This window comes from Haliotis rubra, unplaced genomic scaffold (genome assembly GCF_003918875.1).
Source record: "Haliotis rubra isolate DU_JTF1 unplaced genomic scaffold, ASM391887v1 Scf145, whole genome shotgun sequence".
Taxonomy (NCBI): domain Eukaryota; kingdom Metazoa; phylum Mollusca; class Gastropoda; order Lepetellida; family Haliotidae; genus Haliotis; species Haliotis rubra.
Genome location: NW_025765392.1, coordinates 1,467,852 through 1,487,502, shown reverse-complemented (window position 1 = coordinate 1,487,502; position 19,651 = coordinate 1,467,852). Strand labels below are relative to the sequence as shown.

The 19,651-nt window shown below is 39.6% G+C and overlaps 1 protein-coding gene across 1 annotated transcript; it reads right to left on the bottom strand.

Moving 5' to 3' along the window:
• Positions 1 to 2,203: 2,203 nt before the first annotated feature.
• On the bottom strand, positions 2,204 to 17,739 carry LOC124269450 (glucose dehydrogenase [FAD, quinone]-like). The gene is made up of 11 exons (XM_046704454.1): positions 17,601 to 17,739; positions 13,027 to 13,235; positions 11,120 to 11,309; positions 8,852 to 8,980; positions 8,394 to 8,515; positions 7,888 to 8,055; positions 6,485 to 6,635; positions 5,199 to 5,338; positions 3,850 to 4,021; positions 2,833 to 3,055; positions 2,204 to 2,501 (listed from the first exon to the last, which is right to left on the bottom strand). Exons 1-11 carry the CDS (start codon positions 17,734 to 17,736, stop codon positions 2,372 to 2,374), a joined length of 1,770 nt encoding a protein of 589 aa, XP_046560410.1. The 5' UTR covers positions 17,737 to 17,739; the 3' UTR covers positions 2,204 to 2,371.
• Between the last annotated feature and the right edge of the window lie 1,912 nt (positions 17,740 to 19,651).

The window sequence follows — 19,651 nt, the reverse complement described above, 5'->3', positions numbered from 1 at the left end:
GGATTAGCGAGACGTACACAAATGGCAATATCAACTCACCACTAAGTTTATATTTTCATATAAAATGACCATCCTGTCTCCATTTTTCAGTGTTATATTTATTCCTTCAAACGTGACATAATCATACTGAAAACTAAAACGGATTACGACTTGACATATTTTGTTACTCTTTGTCGCCATTTGACAACCGTTTTAAATGAACGGGGGCGGTGGGGTAGCCTAGTGGTTAAAGCGTTCGTACGTCGCGCCGAAGATCCGGGTTCGATTCCCCACATCGGTACATTGTGTTAAGCCCATTTCTAGTGTCCCCCGCCGTACTATTGCTGGAATATTGCTTAAACTGTACTCACTCCTTGAATTCAATTGAAATCTCTGTTTCTGGTATCGTTGGTAGGGTGGGGTGTCAGAGGTTTTCATGGACAAGTGACAGATAATGACACTGTGTCAATGCTTGTAACATATTGGTCGACCCTTTCCAATGTTCTCGTGTTTCCTTTCTCAGCCGACAAAATGCAAGCACCTTGCTGACTTTTTTGGAAAACGGTCTATTTTTTTCATGACCCTTGACTACACGTGACAGTGAATCGCCTGACTCCCTCTCACCACACCTCTAAATACACGCACACGCACACGCACACGCACACACGCACACACGCACACACGCACACACGCACTAGCCAACTGTATTTGTTATCAAACGATACAGGACGTGGGTACATACCGGTGTGGCCCTTATCCAGTTCTATACATCCGATTGCAATAGTGGCTTGCACTGAGTCGGTGCACATACCATCTCATTGAGGTAAATAAATATATGGTATGTGAGCCGTCCTCAAATATACATGTTGCCCTACACATTCAGAGATAAGGTCAAATGTGTTTTTACGTCCCGCGAAAGATTACTGAGCTCAGAGGCCACCCGTACTTTTCAAGTGTTTCTCATCTCAAGCACGAGAGTGGGTTTGCGGAAAAAAGTTGTCACTAACTGTGTAGCTTATCTTTTTAAATTTTGATATTTTAGTTATTTTTTACTTAGATCGAGTCACTTTGCTTCCGGAACTGACATTGACAACCCCGCACTCTTTTATCTCGTTAATGCCGAGAAGGGCCGGTTCCAAAAAACTAACCTTACGCTCTATCTACTTCACAGCGTACATTACAATACAGTTGAGCCTCACCTTTGCGGATACTAGCGTTTTCTCAAACATTATCCGGCTGAACGAATTCACGGATAACCGAATCACTTCACAACAAAAAATTCTACAGAGGCACAAAAACGCACACCACGTTGGTATTGATTGCCTTTTGGGGATATATTTTGACATAAAGCACAGCTTGCTCAGTCATCGTTAAGATTTTCTTGGGCCCTGTTATTTCTATCGCGTAAACGTTATGTTAGCTTATAATTGTCGTAACAAATATGACTTTATTTGTCAAAATATGGTTTCTGTGATATATTTATCTATTATCAACCAACATTCGTTTCAAGGCGTAGAGGTGATATGCAATTTGTTGGTTTAAATAACGGGGATTTTGGTCGATCATGATGTCGCCGAAATGAATTAATAAAATTAAGAAAATAGAATCCAAATACAAGTACAGATATACAACGAACATATACTGATAAGCAGTATGTATATTGACTCGAGCAGATAACACAGGTCACATGATACCCACCCCGTTGATGTTGCATGCGGGTGTTGAACTGCGAAACATACATCTTCAAGCATGGTTGTTGTCCAGTAACTGGGATACAATACTGCTAATTTTCCATTGGTGGTAATTGAAATTCACCGTCCGGAACCCTAGGCTGGATTTCCGTCCAAAATATACCATTTAAAAAAGAAATATATATTTCGTTTCACTTAAATATCGTCCGGTATAAGAGGTTTCCGGTTATCTAGTGTCCGGATAGGCGGGTTCGCAGCATTACACAAGCATGACGGGTATCACAACACAGCAGTCTGTAAATAAAAGCAACTTAACCTAAACAGGTGGACAATCATGAAAACTCTCCAGTAAAAGCGTCCATTGTGCGATTCTAACTACAGTTGAGGCATGCATATCATGTGATACACTGTCATACAGAAGACTGATGCGCCACTTCGCTGTCTCACACCCTCTTGTCATCTTCAGATTGAGTGAGTGAGTTTAGTTTTACGCCGCTTTTAACAATGTTCCAGCAATATCACGACGGGGACACCAGAAATGGCTTCACACATTGTACCCATGTGGGGATTAAAACGCGGGTCTTCGGCGTGACGAGCGAACGCTTTAACCACTAAGCTACCCCCTCGGAGCACTTGTGTGGCGACATGCCCATTGAATATTTTCCTATTGACCGGTCCCCTTACTGAGCTGTGTGTGTCTTCTACACATCTGACTTGATAATGTCCGCCGCCTTCTCTGCAATCATGATGATGGGGGCTTGTGTGTTCCCTGACACAGAACTTGGCATGATGGAGGCGTCCACGACTCGCAGTCCAGCAACTCCCTTTACTCTGAAACATGAGAATATTTGGTTTTCAGTAAACATTTACGGCATTGCCATTGTCTTTACCAAGTTTTTTCCCTTACCCAAGTCCGGATCCTCTGATACCGTCGATTATGACCTTTGGTTGTCCTCCCGAACTGTCACATCGCCATATAACAAAGCGAGTCATGGCACCATGTCCGCTGACTTGGTTGATCGTATGGCAATTCCACAGATCGATGAGGACAATAAAAGGGTTGCCTGTTTCAGAATCGATTTTTTACAGACGGCCGTTGTATAACTGGCATATACTATGTCGTTTGACAAAAATGAACAATGCAGACACACACGGCACTTGCCTTAAGCTTGGGTCCACTACTGTGGTGGGGTCACTTGTTTTCCCCATTCTGCAGGTGCCGGTTTGATGGTTGCCTGTTGTCGCCATTGCCCGGATGTAACACTCCCAGTATTCATCAGTGTCGTACTGCATAGTGGTGCATGTCGGGAAGGGTCGGTCATCAAGTTTGGTTCCGATTTCATTAAATGTCTTTGTCTGATGAAGTTTCTGGTTCAGCCGAATTCCTGCAGAACCAAACATATACATGCACAAATTATACAGCACTACATATTTACTGTATTTGGGATAACACCCAGAACGAGACTGTTCCAACTACGTATACATACGACCATCCAATCCCCTTTGGTCGCATCTTGCAGAGTTGTGGATTGTCATTTCTACTCTGGATCTCCACTGGGCCCCATTATATTCTTATTGTGTACAGGAACGTTGTACATTGTACACATGGAATCTAAATCCAGACATCAGAGTATTGTTTCCGGCTGCTGAAGTAGTTGTGATGATGTAAATTAGTATAAACCGCCATGATTTAAACGTTAAGTAGGAAGTGTGAAGCACTGGAGTGAGTCAGTTGGTAAAGTTGGAGGGAAGTGGTGCGGGTTTACTACTTTGTTGAAACAGCCAAAATGCGGACACGGTATAGATAAACCTAGAACCACGATGGAAGCAAACCGGGAATCGAACCAGAGATCCTGTCCCATTGGGTCCATAGAGCGAATTGCAGCGCCTCAGACAACCCATATTGGAACACATGTTCTTACATATACATTGAAAAAAGCAAGAATAACTTTCTATTTTGAAGGATTCATTTCAATGTCAGTTCCTGGCTTAATGATTATAGCATGATGTATAGTATTAACAGATACATATCCTAAAATAGTCTGAAAATATTTTCTTCTTAACGATGTGGTGATACATTTAAACATTTTGGACTACCTCATTCAAAACTAAACATAAACATTTGTCGACATAGACAATAATGTAGAAACATTAGTAGAAACCTAGTTTTGATTGTCACCTCTAACCAGAGTCTTGACATCATCTGGATGAGACAGGTAGTTAGGGTTGATGACAGGATGCTCGAAGGGGTTGGTGCTTCTTAGGCGGATTGTTCCCTTGCTCTTAGGTCGGAGCAGAACCGGCATTGTGAGGAAACCTTCTACTGATGTCCAGTTGTAATAGTCAACTACCTGGAGAACAGCAGGGATGGAAATAACTTTAAAATTGCTAGTGTACTCCGGAACAGTAGCACATGTAAAATCACTTGCCCTGATAATTTTTCCACTATACCGGCCGTCTTCTTGTTGATTTTAAAAATAAACAACATTATTAACATTGGAAAGTCAACTGGACACCGGTACAGTGTGATATACAAATTTGCTTGCCCGACAGAAAAAAAACACTGGACTCGGACGTCGGGCAATGGGTTATTTCCACCCCTGAACAGATAGCAGATACTTGCAGTATGTGAGATTATTCGTCGGTAAACTACACATATGTGAACACACAAAATATAGTTCTCAGCCCCTGGCCATGAGTGAGTACTATTGTTTTTCCAGGGTGTGTATTAACAGGATAGGGGCCTTCAAAGTTACACTTGGAGAAATCAATCTTCAGAAGAATTGGCCAACATCCTTGTAAACAATAGCGACAGCCTTCCATAAGCAATCCATGCAAACAGAGAGTCGATTGTACGTTCCTACCATATTTCACTATTCACATGAAATATCCTATTTATTACATGCTTCCCATTTTGTTTAATGGAATTTAAACCCTTTTAGTCCGAGAAAAATTCAAATTGGAATAACGAAATAAAAATTCTCCAAACTTTAAACTAAAGGCTGGTCACTTCTTTCTTGAGACAGACAGATATGACATAGTTCGATATTCGAAAATATCATATAACAACTGAATCAGCTGCTATCTTTAAATTTATTGGGGGTGGGGGTTGGGGGGTGTTTCAAAATATAATCAGCACCTGTAATAATATGCCCTAAAGGAAGCATTTGGCCTTGGCGTAAACGTCAAAACTCGGTGCTGGTGAATGAACCACATACAATCATTCTCAAACTCAGACATTCAGTCTTTCACATTTATGTATATAACAACGTATTACCTTTGATGAAACTCCAGCGTAGTTCCGAGTGAGAATGGGTCCCCAGCAACTGATACTTAAACTATTGTTAGAGGCGGTACACTAGAACGTAAGCTTTAAACAAAAGTTTGTCTCATATATCCAAGTTTTATAAACCTTTTCAAAGATGTGGAAGTCGGGCTCGGGCGTGGTTAATCAATGGTCTGGTTACGATGCAGGAATACAACAGAGTGGGACATTAGATACCAAACAAACGTGGTGTAAATTCTTACTTTACTGTCAATGTTCAAGGCCCGTGCAATTGATCTACTCATGGAGAAGCACAGGTAGAGCAATTGTACATCAGGACTTGGCTCGTCGGATTTCGTCTTTGCAAACGCCATTGTTTCCGAACCAGCATTGGCTAGATAACCTTTAACAGAAAGCATGGACTATCACCAAACGGAGGTTTACATGTGGTTTCACCCTAGGCAAGTGAGTTTGTTCAGAATTGACTCTGTTCACCCAGCAGATAATGGGAACCCGGCGAGATAAGTCATGTGACTATTAACCTTCTAGCGCCTCACAGACAGCTTGGGTTATCCTGGGTAATAATAATCAGAATGTGCGCTTTGAGCAGGATATGAAGCCTGGAAAGGCCCGTTATAAATATGCTTCCTATTATTATATATTTAAGGAAAAATGTTGCTATTTTTTCTCATGAAATTATCTTTGCTGACACTGCCCCAATACTACTAATTCAAACTTTATGTTTGTCATATATCCATGAGTTCGTGCATGTATGTCAAACAGATTATCATATTGGACGCTGATAACTGACACTGTATCTTTACAGCAATATTTTGTAAATGCTAATGACCTTAAGTTTCGTTTTGTTGAAGTTCTTCAATTAGTAACCTCAGTATATGTGGCCCTGATTTGTGTGATATGTGGACAAATGAGGCACGAGTGTTCTAGGGGAGTGGTGCCGATTGAAAAAAATCATTTTTCAATAATGTAGATCGTTAACTCAGTGCAGCCTTGAAATGAAAGCACTGGTCGCATTATTAGTGACGCATTAGCAGTGTATGAAATAAGCCAAAAACCCAGCCAGACACCAGGGCTGGTAACTTCAAAATGTTACCAGCCCAAAATGGATTTAACCAGACCAGACACCAAGATATGTATGGAACATATAAAAGTTTTACCAGATCATCGGGCTGGCTAGCTGTAAATCTAGACCGTGCGTCAGAAATCTAGCCCGTCTCGGGCGGTCGGGCGGGCCTTATTTCATACACTGCCATCAGTGACATTAATTGTTAAGGCAGGTTCCACTTGAACATATTTGCTTGGCTCACAAAACATAGGATGGACTGAAGCTTAAATTGCCCCTATTATCGCCCCTTTTGGCATCATTCAAGCCATATCGCGGCTGGGGATACCGGACACGGGCGTCATATATTGTACCCAAGAGAGGAATCGAACCTGAGTCTTCGGCATCACAACCGAACGTTTGAACCACAAGGCTACCACCTAACAGCGGAAGAGTTCATATAATGGAGCACAGTTATTCACTGACCTGATCGCAGTGTCATATATTCGACCATTGCCCCAAGTGATTCAATTTTCCTTTCTGTAAGAGATATTGGAGTCTTGATTGTCGATTCCATCGGTAGATTCATGTGATCCTCTAGCCTTTCACCCACCGGTAGATTAGCGTGGACCGGTATCTACAATTACAGTGAAAACAAACTCCCAGATTAGATATGTAATAACAACAGTATTTGCAAAACCTTGAGAGAAAGTAGTAAAATTACCCAATGCAATCGATCAATCAGAAAACGTTATGGCAACGAAGACAACACAATACTCTCAATGGAAATATGCTGCAAGCTCTCCAACGTGAAAACTGTCTTACGTATCATGTCATGCCTCTGCCAGTGTCGTGGACGTTTACTCCAGTTCAAATTGAAGTACATAGTTGGTATTAAAGATCTTGGAGTGTTCATAGACCAGGACCTATCACTTGATGCTCAGATCAACCATCTTTCAAGAATCTGCTTCTTCCACCTGAGAGCTATCAGTAACATTCGTCATTATTTAACAACAGATGCAGCCCATACTCTCGCAGTCAGGTCCCTCGTTCTATCTAGACTGGACTATTCAAACAGCATTCTGTTTGGACTCAGCTCTGCACACTTGACAAAACTCCAGAAAATCCAAAACGTTGCAGCCAGCATTGTATCCCTAACATCTATAAGATCTCACATAACTCCTGTCCTAAAGTCTCTTCACTGGTTGCCCATCCAAGCCAGAATCGAATTCAAGATCTTGACCATTGTGTTCCAATGTCTACATGACACCACGACAGCTGAGATCACACCAACAGTTCCTCCTAACAACACCCCCGGTCAATCTCAAGAACTATGGTCACAGATCATTCAGCTATGCTGCTCCTTCACTGTGGAACAGTCTTCCCATAACCAGCAAAACAGCAAAATCTCTTGACTTATTCAAATCTTCATTGAAGACCCATCTTTTCAGGAAATATTACGAATGACTTGTTCAATTGCTGCAGTTTTTTAGCTGTACACACGGGGCGCCATGAGCATACACTAGTGTGTGGAAACGGCGCCATACAAGTGGACATTATTATATTATTATTATTATTAGACATAAAACATTCCAATAAAATATATTAACCGGTACTTTTAAAACCTAAAATATGATTCGATTTTACCAAAATTTAATAGGTGTTTCTTCTTAATTACACTTACACGACCCGCTCGAAAGTAAAAATCTGTCCAATGTCAGTCGAACCATTTTTCTGACAGTATTCTGTTATACACGTGGGTCCTCATGACTGCAAGTGGAATTACCGAGCTGTGAAGATATTCTGAGTGAAAGTCCTTCACTGACAATAGGAACAAAATACCATTGAGCCATTCGACATCATGGCACCTATAGTATTCGTATTCTCACCTTCATCTCCTCCAAATGTTTCTTCGGTCCTATCCCAGACAACATCAGCAACTGTGGCGACCCAACCACGCCAGCTGACAGGATTACCTCCCTTGATGCGCGCACTCGGTACAGACGGCCATCTTTGACGTACTCAACACCAACCGCTTTCTTCTGGTATATCATTACCTGAATATATAACAGTTTGGAAGGTGATTTGTGTTAGGACGAGTCACGGATGGCACAGTTGTCTAAAACACTGCAATGAGGAAATTATTCTCTTTGGCGTATCAGATACCTAATCATTTTCCGACAGAGGGTTCAAATTCCTGATTTGAACTGAAAATAGTCTATGATTCTTATCCTGTTATCACGGCTTTGTACCGTGTCGATTCGGATTTTCACGCCTATCAAATTGACATGCCGGGATAAAAATGAAATATTACTAGTATTTAAGCGTACCTTTGGTTGAGGTAATGTGAACGATGCAACATCTTCAATCTCAAGGTGTAAAGATGTGAACATACCTTTGTGACGTGACTGTTGGCCAGGACATGCAGGTTGGGTCTGTCTATGACTGGCCACAGGAACGCCTTGGATGTACTGACACGTTCTCCGTTCTTGATTGTTGCCTGCACTCTGCTAAATCCTTGAAACGGTTGATTAATATAATAGAATTATCATCATAAGGCTGTGGAAACAGCACAACATTTTCAGTTAGAGTGGTGTTTTAACGTCTTGCGATGATGGGGTATGGTTTGGATGTGTAACCATGGTAACGATTGTATTGTTGTTTTAGTGACAGTTGCAGTAAATCCATTCGATGACGCTTTTCTAACATATAACATACTTGTGTGGGTCGCGAACAGATCAAACTGTACTCACGGAATGAGATTCATCATTGTATTACAGGAAAGAATATGATTGCAAAGGACGCATTGTATAAGAAAGCATTCCAACGGAGGGCCAATAGCTAACATGCTACCTTCTTGACTTTCTCCATTACTGTCTGTCTCATTGTAGCCAATCTCAACTCCCGCCTTGATGATGTGGTCAGAGAGGGGTATTGAGGAGACCCCAGTCACAGTCAGCGGACCTTCATGGCCGTGGTAGTCTGACAGAAAAACAGAGAAGATCATCTTTATGTATATTGAACCGAATTACGTCACTGTAATGCTACAGTGGCGTAGAGATGTGTACACTATTTCATACAGATTTCTAAATGAAATATTTTAGTAGTCTAAGGGAGACAACTCCCAATTTTATCGTCGCGTATGTTCTAATTACCTCCCTTGGGGGAATAAGGGTTACGGGCATTGAATAAATGGCGTCAAAAGAAGAATCGTCTGTCAAGTTGTTCATTCAAGTGATCGTCACATCGATAACCCTTTATTGGGTAGGTGGCAGCCACGCCACACTACAGTGTATGCCAATACGAGTATGCAGTATTGTTTATCCATGTTGATATGAACTTCTGAACACGATGATAGACATATACAGACAAACTTTATGGATAAATAACTTCTTTATTCGGTAGATGCGACGTTTCGATACAGATTCTTGTATCGTTGTCACGCAAATAACGATACAAGCGTCGTACTTGCTTGACAACGATACAAGAATCTGTATCGGAACGTCGCATCTACCGAATAAAGAAGTTGTTTACCCATAAAGTTTGTCTGTATATTACTCTCCAACTTGTAAATCAATGCCACTCAAAGAAGATGATGGATGTTTTCAGTCATGACAAGTTAGTTTTGTGTCATTTGAGGGATGAGGAACAAAAACATTACATCAAACTTGACATTTTTGTTCAGATCCTTTACTAACGTATGACGAGTCAGGTAGACGTTGCTACCGTTATGGGCGTCCAACATATATGATGTTGCTCTTTCACAAACCAGCACAAACTTGAATAATGACCTTTGGGGAACTTATACGGTACCTGCCATTTCTGATATCTTAGGCCATTTACATATCATATGCTCAACTATCAAGAGAACATTTATGTTTATGAAAATGAACCCGTCTCAGAAGGGCTGACATGTTCCAAACTACAGGTTTTCGTCAATGGAGATTTCGTCAGTTCGAAGTATTGAAGTCGGGTAAAATACCATAGGCTACATTATTGAGAATGTTGAAATTGAAGGTTAACACACGCCAAGAAATAATGTTTTCTCGTATATTTTGATTCATTGATATACCCAATAATGACTCTATTCATGTTGCCTTTTCGAATGTTATGTGTTACCAGGAATTGTAAATATTTCTGACTAACCGACCACTTTCCACTATCTTAAGCCTGCTGTGGGTCACACTGATAACGAGCATCTTACATAATCGGGGACCAGTATCTTGTATTGTGCTGGTCAGATACTAGGGTTAAGATAACAGATCCACTACCTTCAGGTTTAAGAGGAACGTGTCATACTTGGGTGTGTTTCTCATGTACCACTCTTCACAATAGATAACTGACATTCTTTACCAAGCTATTTTGAATATGTATTATGACTATCTTGTGTGACTGCCCACACTAGTAATGTATTAGTTGGAGTGTGTCGGGTGTGCTGTATTCAAACAACTAGTATATTACGTTATGTGCCTTTATAATCGTGATTGATATTATATGTATCTTTGATAACAAATCTATATCATGTAATATATACTTTTATAATTGATTGGAAACATTTCTGTTTTTTCTCTGAACTGCAGGCCGTAGGCCCATTGTACAGTATTTACAAGGGTTACAGGAGTGAGTGGTGAACTCCCTTTATAACAAGGCATGGTGGACAACGCAAGGTATTCACATTCACATGATATTCATCTTCAGCAACATTACCACTACAGTATATACATATATTTTCAACTGCACGAAATTTCCTTTGTAAAACATAAAATCATAATAACAACAATGGAACTGGGCTAATGATGTTCTCACTGACTTAATGTTCAAACAAAAGATGTACTTTTCACAAATATATTGTTTTTGAATAAGAAATATGTGTACGAACACGTTGTAAACATACTCTAATCATTGCTTGTAATATTTCTGTTGCTGGCTGATTATATATAAATTCATTCAATAGATGTATGATATTAAATAAACTCATCGTCTATATTCTCAGAGCTTGTGTTGTGTGTGGGTTGGTTGTACATTTGTACCTCGGTCATATGCTAAGTATCCATCACAATTCGATGTATCTCCCGAACACTTACTTCTTGTTATATGGGTTAAGTCGAGGGAAGATAGTACCTGATTTTGTCAAGTTGGGTATTTGAATGTCCTCTGACTTCTTGAAATATGGAAGAACATCTTTATAGCTCCATCCTTCACAGCCGGTGGCTGCCCAACCGTCGTAGTCATGGCGGTTACCTCTGACATACACCATGTAGTTCAACTGGCTGGTTCCCCCAAGGACTCGACCACGGGGCCAAATGGCCCTCTGACACAAGAAAACAGAAACGGTATAATTGGGGCATGGTGATAACCTTTTGTAATTGACGTTTCTATACTAAGCAGCAAAAGAATCGTCAGTTTGGAATTTTCCTTCGCAGAAACGGATAACTGTAAACTCATCTAATGTTTTGATTGTATATTTTTCACAACATCTCCAACTTTACCTGAGCAAAGACATCCCTTCCCAAACTCAGAATGGAACCCAGGAAATGGTCTCAAAAACGCAACCTGATCTCGGAGATGGTACAGTGTTGTCCATGTTTCTCATGCAACTCATGCTGTACGTGCCGTTCACAAGGACCAGCCCTATAAGATGCACCCCCAAACCTGGCTGTAACATTCACATTACAATGTCAGCAGGATGCCGCGACTCATTACAGCTCAGAGGAACCAGGCGCTAGGAAGACTTGAAGCTGGGCACACTGCACAAGCCGATGCCAATCATTCCAGGTCAACGTTCGGACCATCTACAGGCTGCAGAAACGTTTCCGGGCCACCAACACCACAAATGATCGCCCCCGTACTGGCAGACCAAGGGTGACCACAAGACGACAAGACCGCCATGTTGTGCGACAGCATGTACAGAATCCCTTCATGCAGGCATCCGAAACAGCACGCCAGACAGTGGGAACACACGGACGACCAATGAGTACTGATACAGTACGCCGACGTCTTAACAGCGGGAACCTCCATTGCCGTAGACCTGACCGTGGACCTATCCTCAATGGAGAACTGTTCTGTTCACAGATGAGAGTCGGTACTGCGTATCAACTGCAGATGGCAGAACAAGAATATGGCGACGACGTGGCCAGCGTTACTCAGACCAATGTGTTATGGAAAGAGACTCATGGGGAGGTGCAGGCATCATGGTATGCTGTGGAATAGGCCTGAACCAGAGAGTGGGTCCTGTGGTTTTCCAGAACCTTGGTCCAGGGAGAGGAGGCGGCATCACAGCGGTGCGCTACATCGATCAAGCTCTCAGACCCCACGTCATACCACATTTCGCACGTCAACGGAACAACATTTTCCAGCATGATAACGCCCAGGCCCATACTGCCAGAGCTACACGGGACTTCCTACAGCAGAACGGTGTCAACATTATGCAGTGGCCAGCCCTTAGTTCTGATTTAAACCCAATTGAACATCTTTGGGATGAAACTCAGAGGAGACTGAATAATGTCATACCAAGGCCGAACACAGACGATTTATTGCGCCAGGCCTTTCTCAGAGTGTGGTTCAAGGTGCCAATGGCCTTCATCAATCGATTGGTGCACTCCATGCATAGACGCTGTGCTGCAGTTATTGCCGCTCGTGGTGGTCACACTAGATACTGAAGTCAAGAGTCTGAATGGACTGCAAACGTTCACGTCATGTCTTGAAATTGTGCTGAGTTATTCATTGGTGTGTCAAGATATTGTACACAAAAAATGTTTTTGATCCGCTTATTATGTCCATTTCTGTAATGATTTGATTACAGTGCCTATCTAATTTTGAATTCGTACTGACGTTTTTTTTGCTGCTTAGTACATATATATTTATTGTTTTGTCATGTCTGCTGTTAAGGGAATCGCTCAGCTGCACGATGGCGGCCTGTCAAATATAGAGTCTGGACCGTGGCATACACTATATATGATGACATGTGTTAAACAAAACACAATCTATGTAATCTATGTGTGTTAACTCTTTAAAGACATTATAGCTACCTGTTCTGTTAGTCCCATCAAAGCGTGTTCCTGAGGCTCAGTCCTATATGCCCAGTCGAATATCCCCTGCTGGTTTAGTGGCGCCAATAAAGGGACATCCATCGTCTTCTGGTTCCGGTCATCGCCACCAGCTTCGATCAGCAGGACAGTCACGTGACCATCTTCGGACAGACGGGACGCAAGAACAGACCCAGCAGATCCTGCCCCAACTGTGTGTATAAATATTGCGGTTATCACAACTGTATGTTTCCTAATCGATCAAGGATTTCAAGGATCTAATCGATCACCGTCTTTGGATACTTTTAATTATCAACATATAAACAACCCTAATGCTAGAAAGCAGGTGATTGAGATGATTGGGGATCTTGACCTTGTAGATTTTTGGAGAGACCATAACCCAGAAGTACACAGCTATACATGGAGGCGTCCTAATCCTATTAGACAAGCAAGGCTAGATTTTTTCCTGGTGTCTCAGAATTTATATTCATTTATTTGTCAGTCCTCTATAAATGTTGGATACAGAACAGACCATTCGCTTATTGACATTAAAATGAAATTCTCTGAAAATGATGATCATAAAAGTACATATTGGAAATTCAACAATTCACTATTAAGGGATTCTAAATATGTTTTATCTGTTAAAGAAACTATTAGTAATGTTGTCAGACAATATGCTCCTTCATTGGATCATGATATCGATATTGGTGAGGTCAACTTGGGTGAAATCGATTTTTCTGTTAATGATCAGTTGTTTTTGGAAACTCTTCTAATGGAAATCAGGGGTAAGTCTATTTCATATTCTTCATTTTTGAAAAAAACTTAATCCAAAAAAGAACAAGATTTATTAGATGACATAAAACGTTTAGAAACCAACTTATCAGATTGTAAGGAACTGGAGGAAAAAATGACAGAATTAGAGGAGATTCGCAAAGCTAAGATGGAGGGCATTATTATTCGCTCAAGAGCTAAGGGGAGAGGGTTAGTCGTTATTTTTGCAATCTAGAAAACAGGAATTTTGTAAATAAGGGTATGTCTCAGTTGGAACTGGAAGATGGGTCTATTCTAGAGAGTACAAGCGATATAATCCTTGAAGCAAAGTCTTTTTATGAACGTTTGTACTCTTCCAAGGAGCATGTCTTGAAAGATTGTAACCTTGATAAAAAAAATTCAGAGGAAGATTTGTGTAGGCTCTATAAAGAAGAATCGAACTCATTAGAAGGTCCAATAACTTATGATGAACTTCTAAAATGTCTGAAGAAGGCCAAGAATAATAAAAGTCCAGGTTCGGATGGGTTCACGTATGAGTTTTCTAAAAAAAATTGGAAAGATTTATCCCCTTTCTTGTTAAGGTCTTTTAATTATAGCTTTGCTAATGGTTACCTGCCAGTCACTCAGAGACAAGGCATCATTACCTGTATTCCAAAAGGAGATAAGCCCAAGCGTTTTTTGAAAAACTGGAGACCCATTACACTTCTCAATACTGCATATAAACTTCTTTCATCTGTTATTGCTGAGAGGTTCAAGCGCGTTCTCTCAAAATTGATCAGCCCTGACCAAACAGGATTCAGGTCTAACAGATATATTGGTGATAACATAAGATTGATATATGATTTGATGAATTACACAGAATCTAATGATATTCCTGGAATGTTATTTTTAATAGATTTTGAAAAAGCATTTGATTCTGTCTCCTGGTCATTTATTAATAAGACATTATCATTTTTTGGATTTAGAGAGGACATTATCAAGTGGTTCAATATTCTTTATAATGATGCCAGATCTTGTTTGATTATTAATGGTACATTGTCTCCTTGGTTTGATATTGAACGAGGCTGTAGACAAGGCGATCCTCTTTCCCCGTATATCTTCATCCTCTGTGTCGAGATCCTGGCTGGTCTTATAAGAAAGAATAATGATATTAAAGGAATTACAGTTAATGAGGAGGAGTATCTGTTGACGCAATATGCAGATGATACAGAGTTTATTCTGGATGGTTCTCAGAAATCTTTTGAAGCTACAGTTGACACTTTAAACTTCTTTGCTGATATCTCAGGTCTTAAGATTAACTATGATAAGTCTCAGGTAATATGGATAGAGGCAAGAAAGAACAGTTCAATCAGATACTTACCTTGTTTGAACGTACAATGGAATCCAGAATATTTTAAGCTCCTGGGTGTAATATTTTCAACAGATTTAAATGTTATGGATCGAAAGAATTTTGAAAATAAATTATTTGAGATTCAGTTAATTATCAACAGTTGGATGAAAAGAATAATTACACCACTTGGTAGAATTGCTATTATAAAATCATTACTGATTTCAAAATTGAATTATCTCTTTCTTACCCTCCCAAACCCCCCAGGAAACTTCCTGCATGAATTAAATAAAGTACTATTTAAATTTCTCTGGAGTGGTAAACCTGATAAGATCAAAAGAGTGGTGGCTTGTAAGCCTGTTAAAGAGGGTGGACTTGGTATGGTTGAAGCTTTTTCTTATGTTAGTTCTTTAAAATTGTCTTGGATGAGAAAGTGTTTGTGCTATGCTTCCTCCCCCAAAATGGAAAATTTAGCTGTATTTGGTAATTCTTTTCCAGGTACACTCTCCAAAGATATTAAGAATGAATTTTGGCTTTGTATTTCTGCTTTTAACAAGTTTGCTCATAAGATTCAACCATGTTCATTTGATGAATTCATCACAGAACCAATCTATTATAACAAGCACTTAAAATTGGTAAAGACGTTATTTTTGTTCTGCTTGGTTTGAGAGAGGTGTTAGTCAGATTCGTGATTTTACCAATTTTAGACGGAACATATCGTACTCTGGAGGAATTTCAGAACACTTTTGAACTTGACATAAATTTTCTCCATTATAATGGTCTTATCATGGCTATTAAAACTTATCAAACTAAGTTAAAGATAATGAAACCTACTTCTTTGAGAGCAGTTAGATGGTAATACAGTTAATCGAAAATTGATGTCTGTTAAGAAGGGAGCCAAGTGTTATTACTATGTTTTGACTGCATCTGATGTAAACTTAAAATTCATGAATGAGTGGGAGGATTGTATGCTTGCTGAACTTGAATGGGAAAAAAATATTTTAAAACCTTTAAAGACTAAAAAAGGGATACTAAACTTCAATGGTTTCAGTTCAGGATTATACATGGCATTCTCGCAACCAATTCATTTCTATTTAAGATCAACTTAGCTGAAAGCAACTTATGTACCTTTTGTCAATGTGAGGTTGAAACAATCTCCCACTTGTTTTGGTATTGTGAACATGTGCAAACTTTTTGAAATGTTTTATTGAATTATTGAATGATAAATGTCAACATGTTCACAACATGAAATTGGACCTGCAACTTATTGTGTTTGGAATGAGAACAAATGTATATACTGATGATGTGTTTGATTTAATATTGTTGCTAGCTAAATTCTTCATATATAAATGTAAGGTATTAAAAAAACTACTCTTAGTTTTAAACATTTTAGACATTATTTACAAGATAGGTATTTTATTGAAAAAAATATATCCTTCAGTAAAAGTGAACAAGATAAGTTTTATAAAAAGTGGATGTTATATCATGATTTTGCAAATTTTAAATGATTTTCTGAATTCTTTCTTCTTTTCCCTAATGAAAAATATAGGCTGAATGGACTTGAACTTAAACTTAATGTAAATATTTGAAGCTTGTAAGTGTGATTTGTGAGTGAATGTGTTGTGGTGTCTGGTGTTGTTGTTTTGTGCTTTGTTAGAAAAAAATCCTGTTTTTCCTGTGATCAATTAACCTTCTTGCAAAGGACCTTAGAGTTCCCTAGCTCTTCGGCCCTATCTGTAAATAGGGGAAGCAAGAAATAAAAAATATAAATTATAAAAAAAAAAACTGTATGTTTCAGTGTGTACTTGTAATAGTTTTTCCAACTAGAAATCTTCGTTTCAAAATACATTACAGGTGTAATGTGTAGGCGGTGAGCGTACGAACAACCATTTATTGAATGAACCAACGAACGAACGAATGAATGTACAGATCCAATTTAGTCTCCCCGAATGACAAACAATAGAGAGTTGGGCATTTTGAAAAATACGGATAGCCACATGGTTGAACAAGGAACAATATAGGTTGGCATTACAAAGACAGTGTTGTGTGGACACAATATTAAATTGCGTTAGATAAATATGAATGGACACAATTTGCGAAAAGATAATTATCCAATTACTTTTTCTTTTTTAAATGTTTTTTGTTGTTGTTTTGGGGGGCTTTTGGAGTGTTTTTTTTATTGGTTCCCAAGATTACAATACTGCAGATATACCAAGCCGTGATACGTACGGCTTAAAGTAATATGGCTACATGATGTACAGGTGAGATATTTTTGTATTAATATATTTATAAACATGCATAATTCATTAAATGGATAATGTACAGATGTACAAGTGAGATATTTTTGTATTAATATATTTATAAACATGCATAATTCATTAAATAGATAATGTACATATAATGTAATCCAATTACTTAGTAAGTGCCATCAAGTAGGGTATGTCCTCTCTGGCGGAGGTATTATACTTGTTTCTATTACCTATGATATAGTCATACGTGGCGTTCAGTTCGGGGGACAGAATCTGTGAGTCAGGATCGGGGTGAACGGAGAGATGGATCCCAATAGCGATGACAACGACCAGAACAATGTTCACTATTGCAGAGAATGAGGCCATTGTTTGCACTGCTGAAAAGACACAGAATGTACCACAAGGTTTCATTTTTTGTACATATTTTTATATTTTGCCTCACATCAAACATACAGTTTTATGTGTTAATGAAGCAGTGTGTGACCAAATGCTGTAACAACAAATATAAATTAGTTCTCTCAAAGTTAGACCCGTGGAGATCCTGGTTAGAATTGATCTTCAGTAACCCATGCTTGTCGTAAGAGGCGACTAACGGGATCGGGTGGTCAGGCTCGCTGACTGGGTTGACACATGTCATCGTATCCCATTTGCGCAGATTGATGTTCATGCTGTTGATCCCTGGATTGTCTGGTCCCGATCCGAATATTTACAGGCCGCCGCCGTATAGCTGGAATATTGCTGAGTGCAGCGTAAAACTAAACTCACTCACTCACTCACTCTCTGAGAGTTATGTCATATATGCCGCCAGTTACTATAGTAGTTGTCAATTCACAAACACACGTATATCGTAGCCACTAAACAGTAATCGTGACGCCATGTTACTTTTAACATGGACTAGACTATATTTGTAAACGTATGATGTCATCGATCCTGTTGGAGGAGTGAAGAGCACATTCTCTTGGTGTCTTTTTTTTAACTGAATCAAGTTACATTGTTGAACATTTCTTAGAAATATCAAGTTTTACTGTTGAATCAAGACACGATGACAAATAATTGATAAACAACCTTCACACAATACAATAACTGTTTACGCATGTACAAACCCTTGCACAAGCTCAAATGCCCTATCTGCTACTCTGAACGCAAAGCAGTATGGCCAGCCCCGCAGTGTCAGGGTGTTCAGCGGAGCGATGAATATACAACGAAACAAAAACAGACAGCCTTAAAAAACGTTTTTCGTTATACACAGTGTTTATACTGACCACTAAACCTAACGGACACTCACAAATATCATCACAGTGAGTCTGAAGCCATACAAACATTGCCATTTTTGTATTGTCTTTAGCAGTAATATGATTGTAATTGATATCATGTCACTGTGTCAAGGTCAAATGTGTAAACATATGGCCACTTACCTGCAATGTCCACTTTACACTTGACAACGATGTTTGGAAAAGCCCGTACGTTATCGTGTCGACATTGGAAGCGACGTATACAGATATTATTGAGGGTATTTCGGAGGCAATCGATTATAAAGGCAGTGATGAGTCGGGGAGGACCCTGTGTATCTGCAAGCAATCAGTTTACTTGTACGGTCTGTTGACTGGCAACTTGATATTGCCCTTGATACATCTCAGTGAGTGCCAGTCAAGTCACGCTTCGGTTACCTGTAGGGAAGCGATAAAGGTAATACAGCGTTCGTCTTTGTGTTTGTTCGCAGAGCTGTATGATATACTTGTGAACAGAGAGACGTCATCGTAAAAAGCAAAGTCTTTCACCTAGTGTATCGCGATATGTGGCATGTGCAGTAGTTGCACTGTCGGTTGAGGATATACGGCACTAATGATCGCATCCCAATTACAGGCTACATACATACCTTGCATCATTATGCTATGTTTTCGTCTACCTTCAGGTTTATGCACCAAGTCTAAATTGCTGCTCAAGACGTTTGTACATCACCAAGTATACATTATTGTTCAATGTGTATATTCATTCGACCATATGTATCTATCTATACCTAGGAATCCTTGCAAACGATTACATGAAATGTATCACCATAAGACGCTCACGCCACTTTAGTCTGTGTTGCCATGTAGTCTCGGCCTCGTGGCCTCATATACGAATAAAGTCTGTCTGTATGTTCAACTTGGCTTCTTTTTTAGAATCGAAAAGGACTGCACATTAGCTGACAATTTCAAAACGTCAACGACAGAGAGTAATGAGTGTTGATTATGTTCTGAAGAATATTCCCTGATGAGTAAAAGACAGATTATATGAATGA

Excerpts from the sequence above, each read along its gene's own strand:
- LOC124269450 (XM_046704454.1), bottom strand. The coding sequence starts at position 17,736 with ATGGCCTCATTCTCTGCAATAGTGAACATTGTTCTGGTCGTTGTCATC. Across the intron at positions 8,516-8,851 it reads TAATGGAGAAAGTCAAGAAG|GATTTAGCAGAGTGCAGGCA; the intron begins GTAGCATGTTAG and ends AACCGTTTCAAG. Across the intron at positions 6,636-7,887 it reads AACATTTGGAGGAGATGAAG|ATACCGGTCCACGCTAATCT; the intron begins GTGAGAATACGA and ends CTGTAATTGTAG.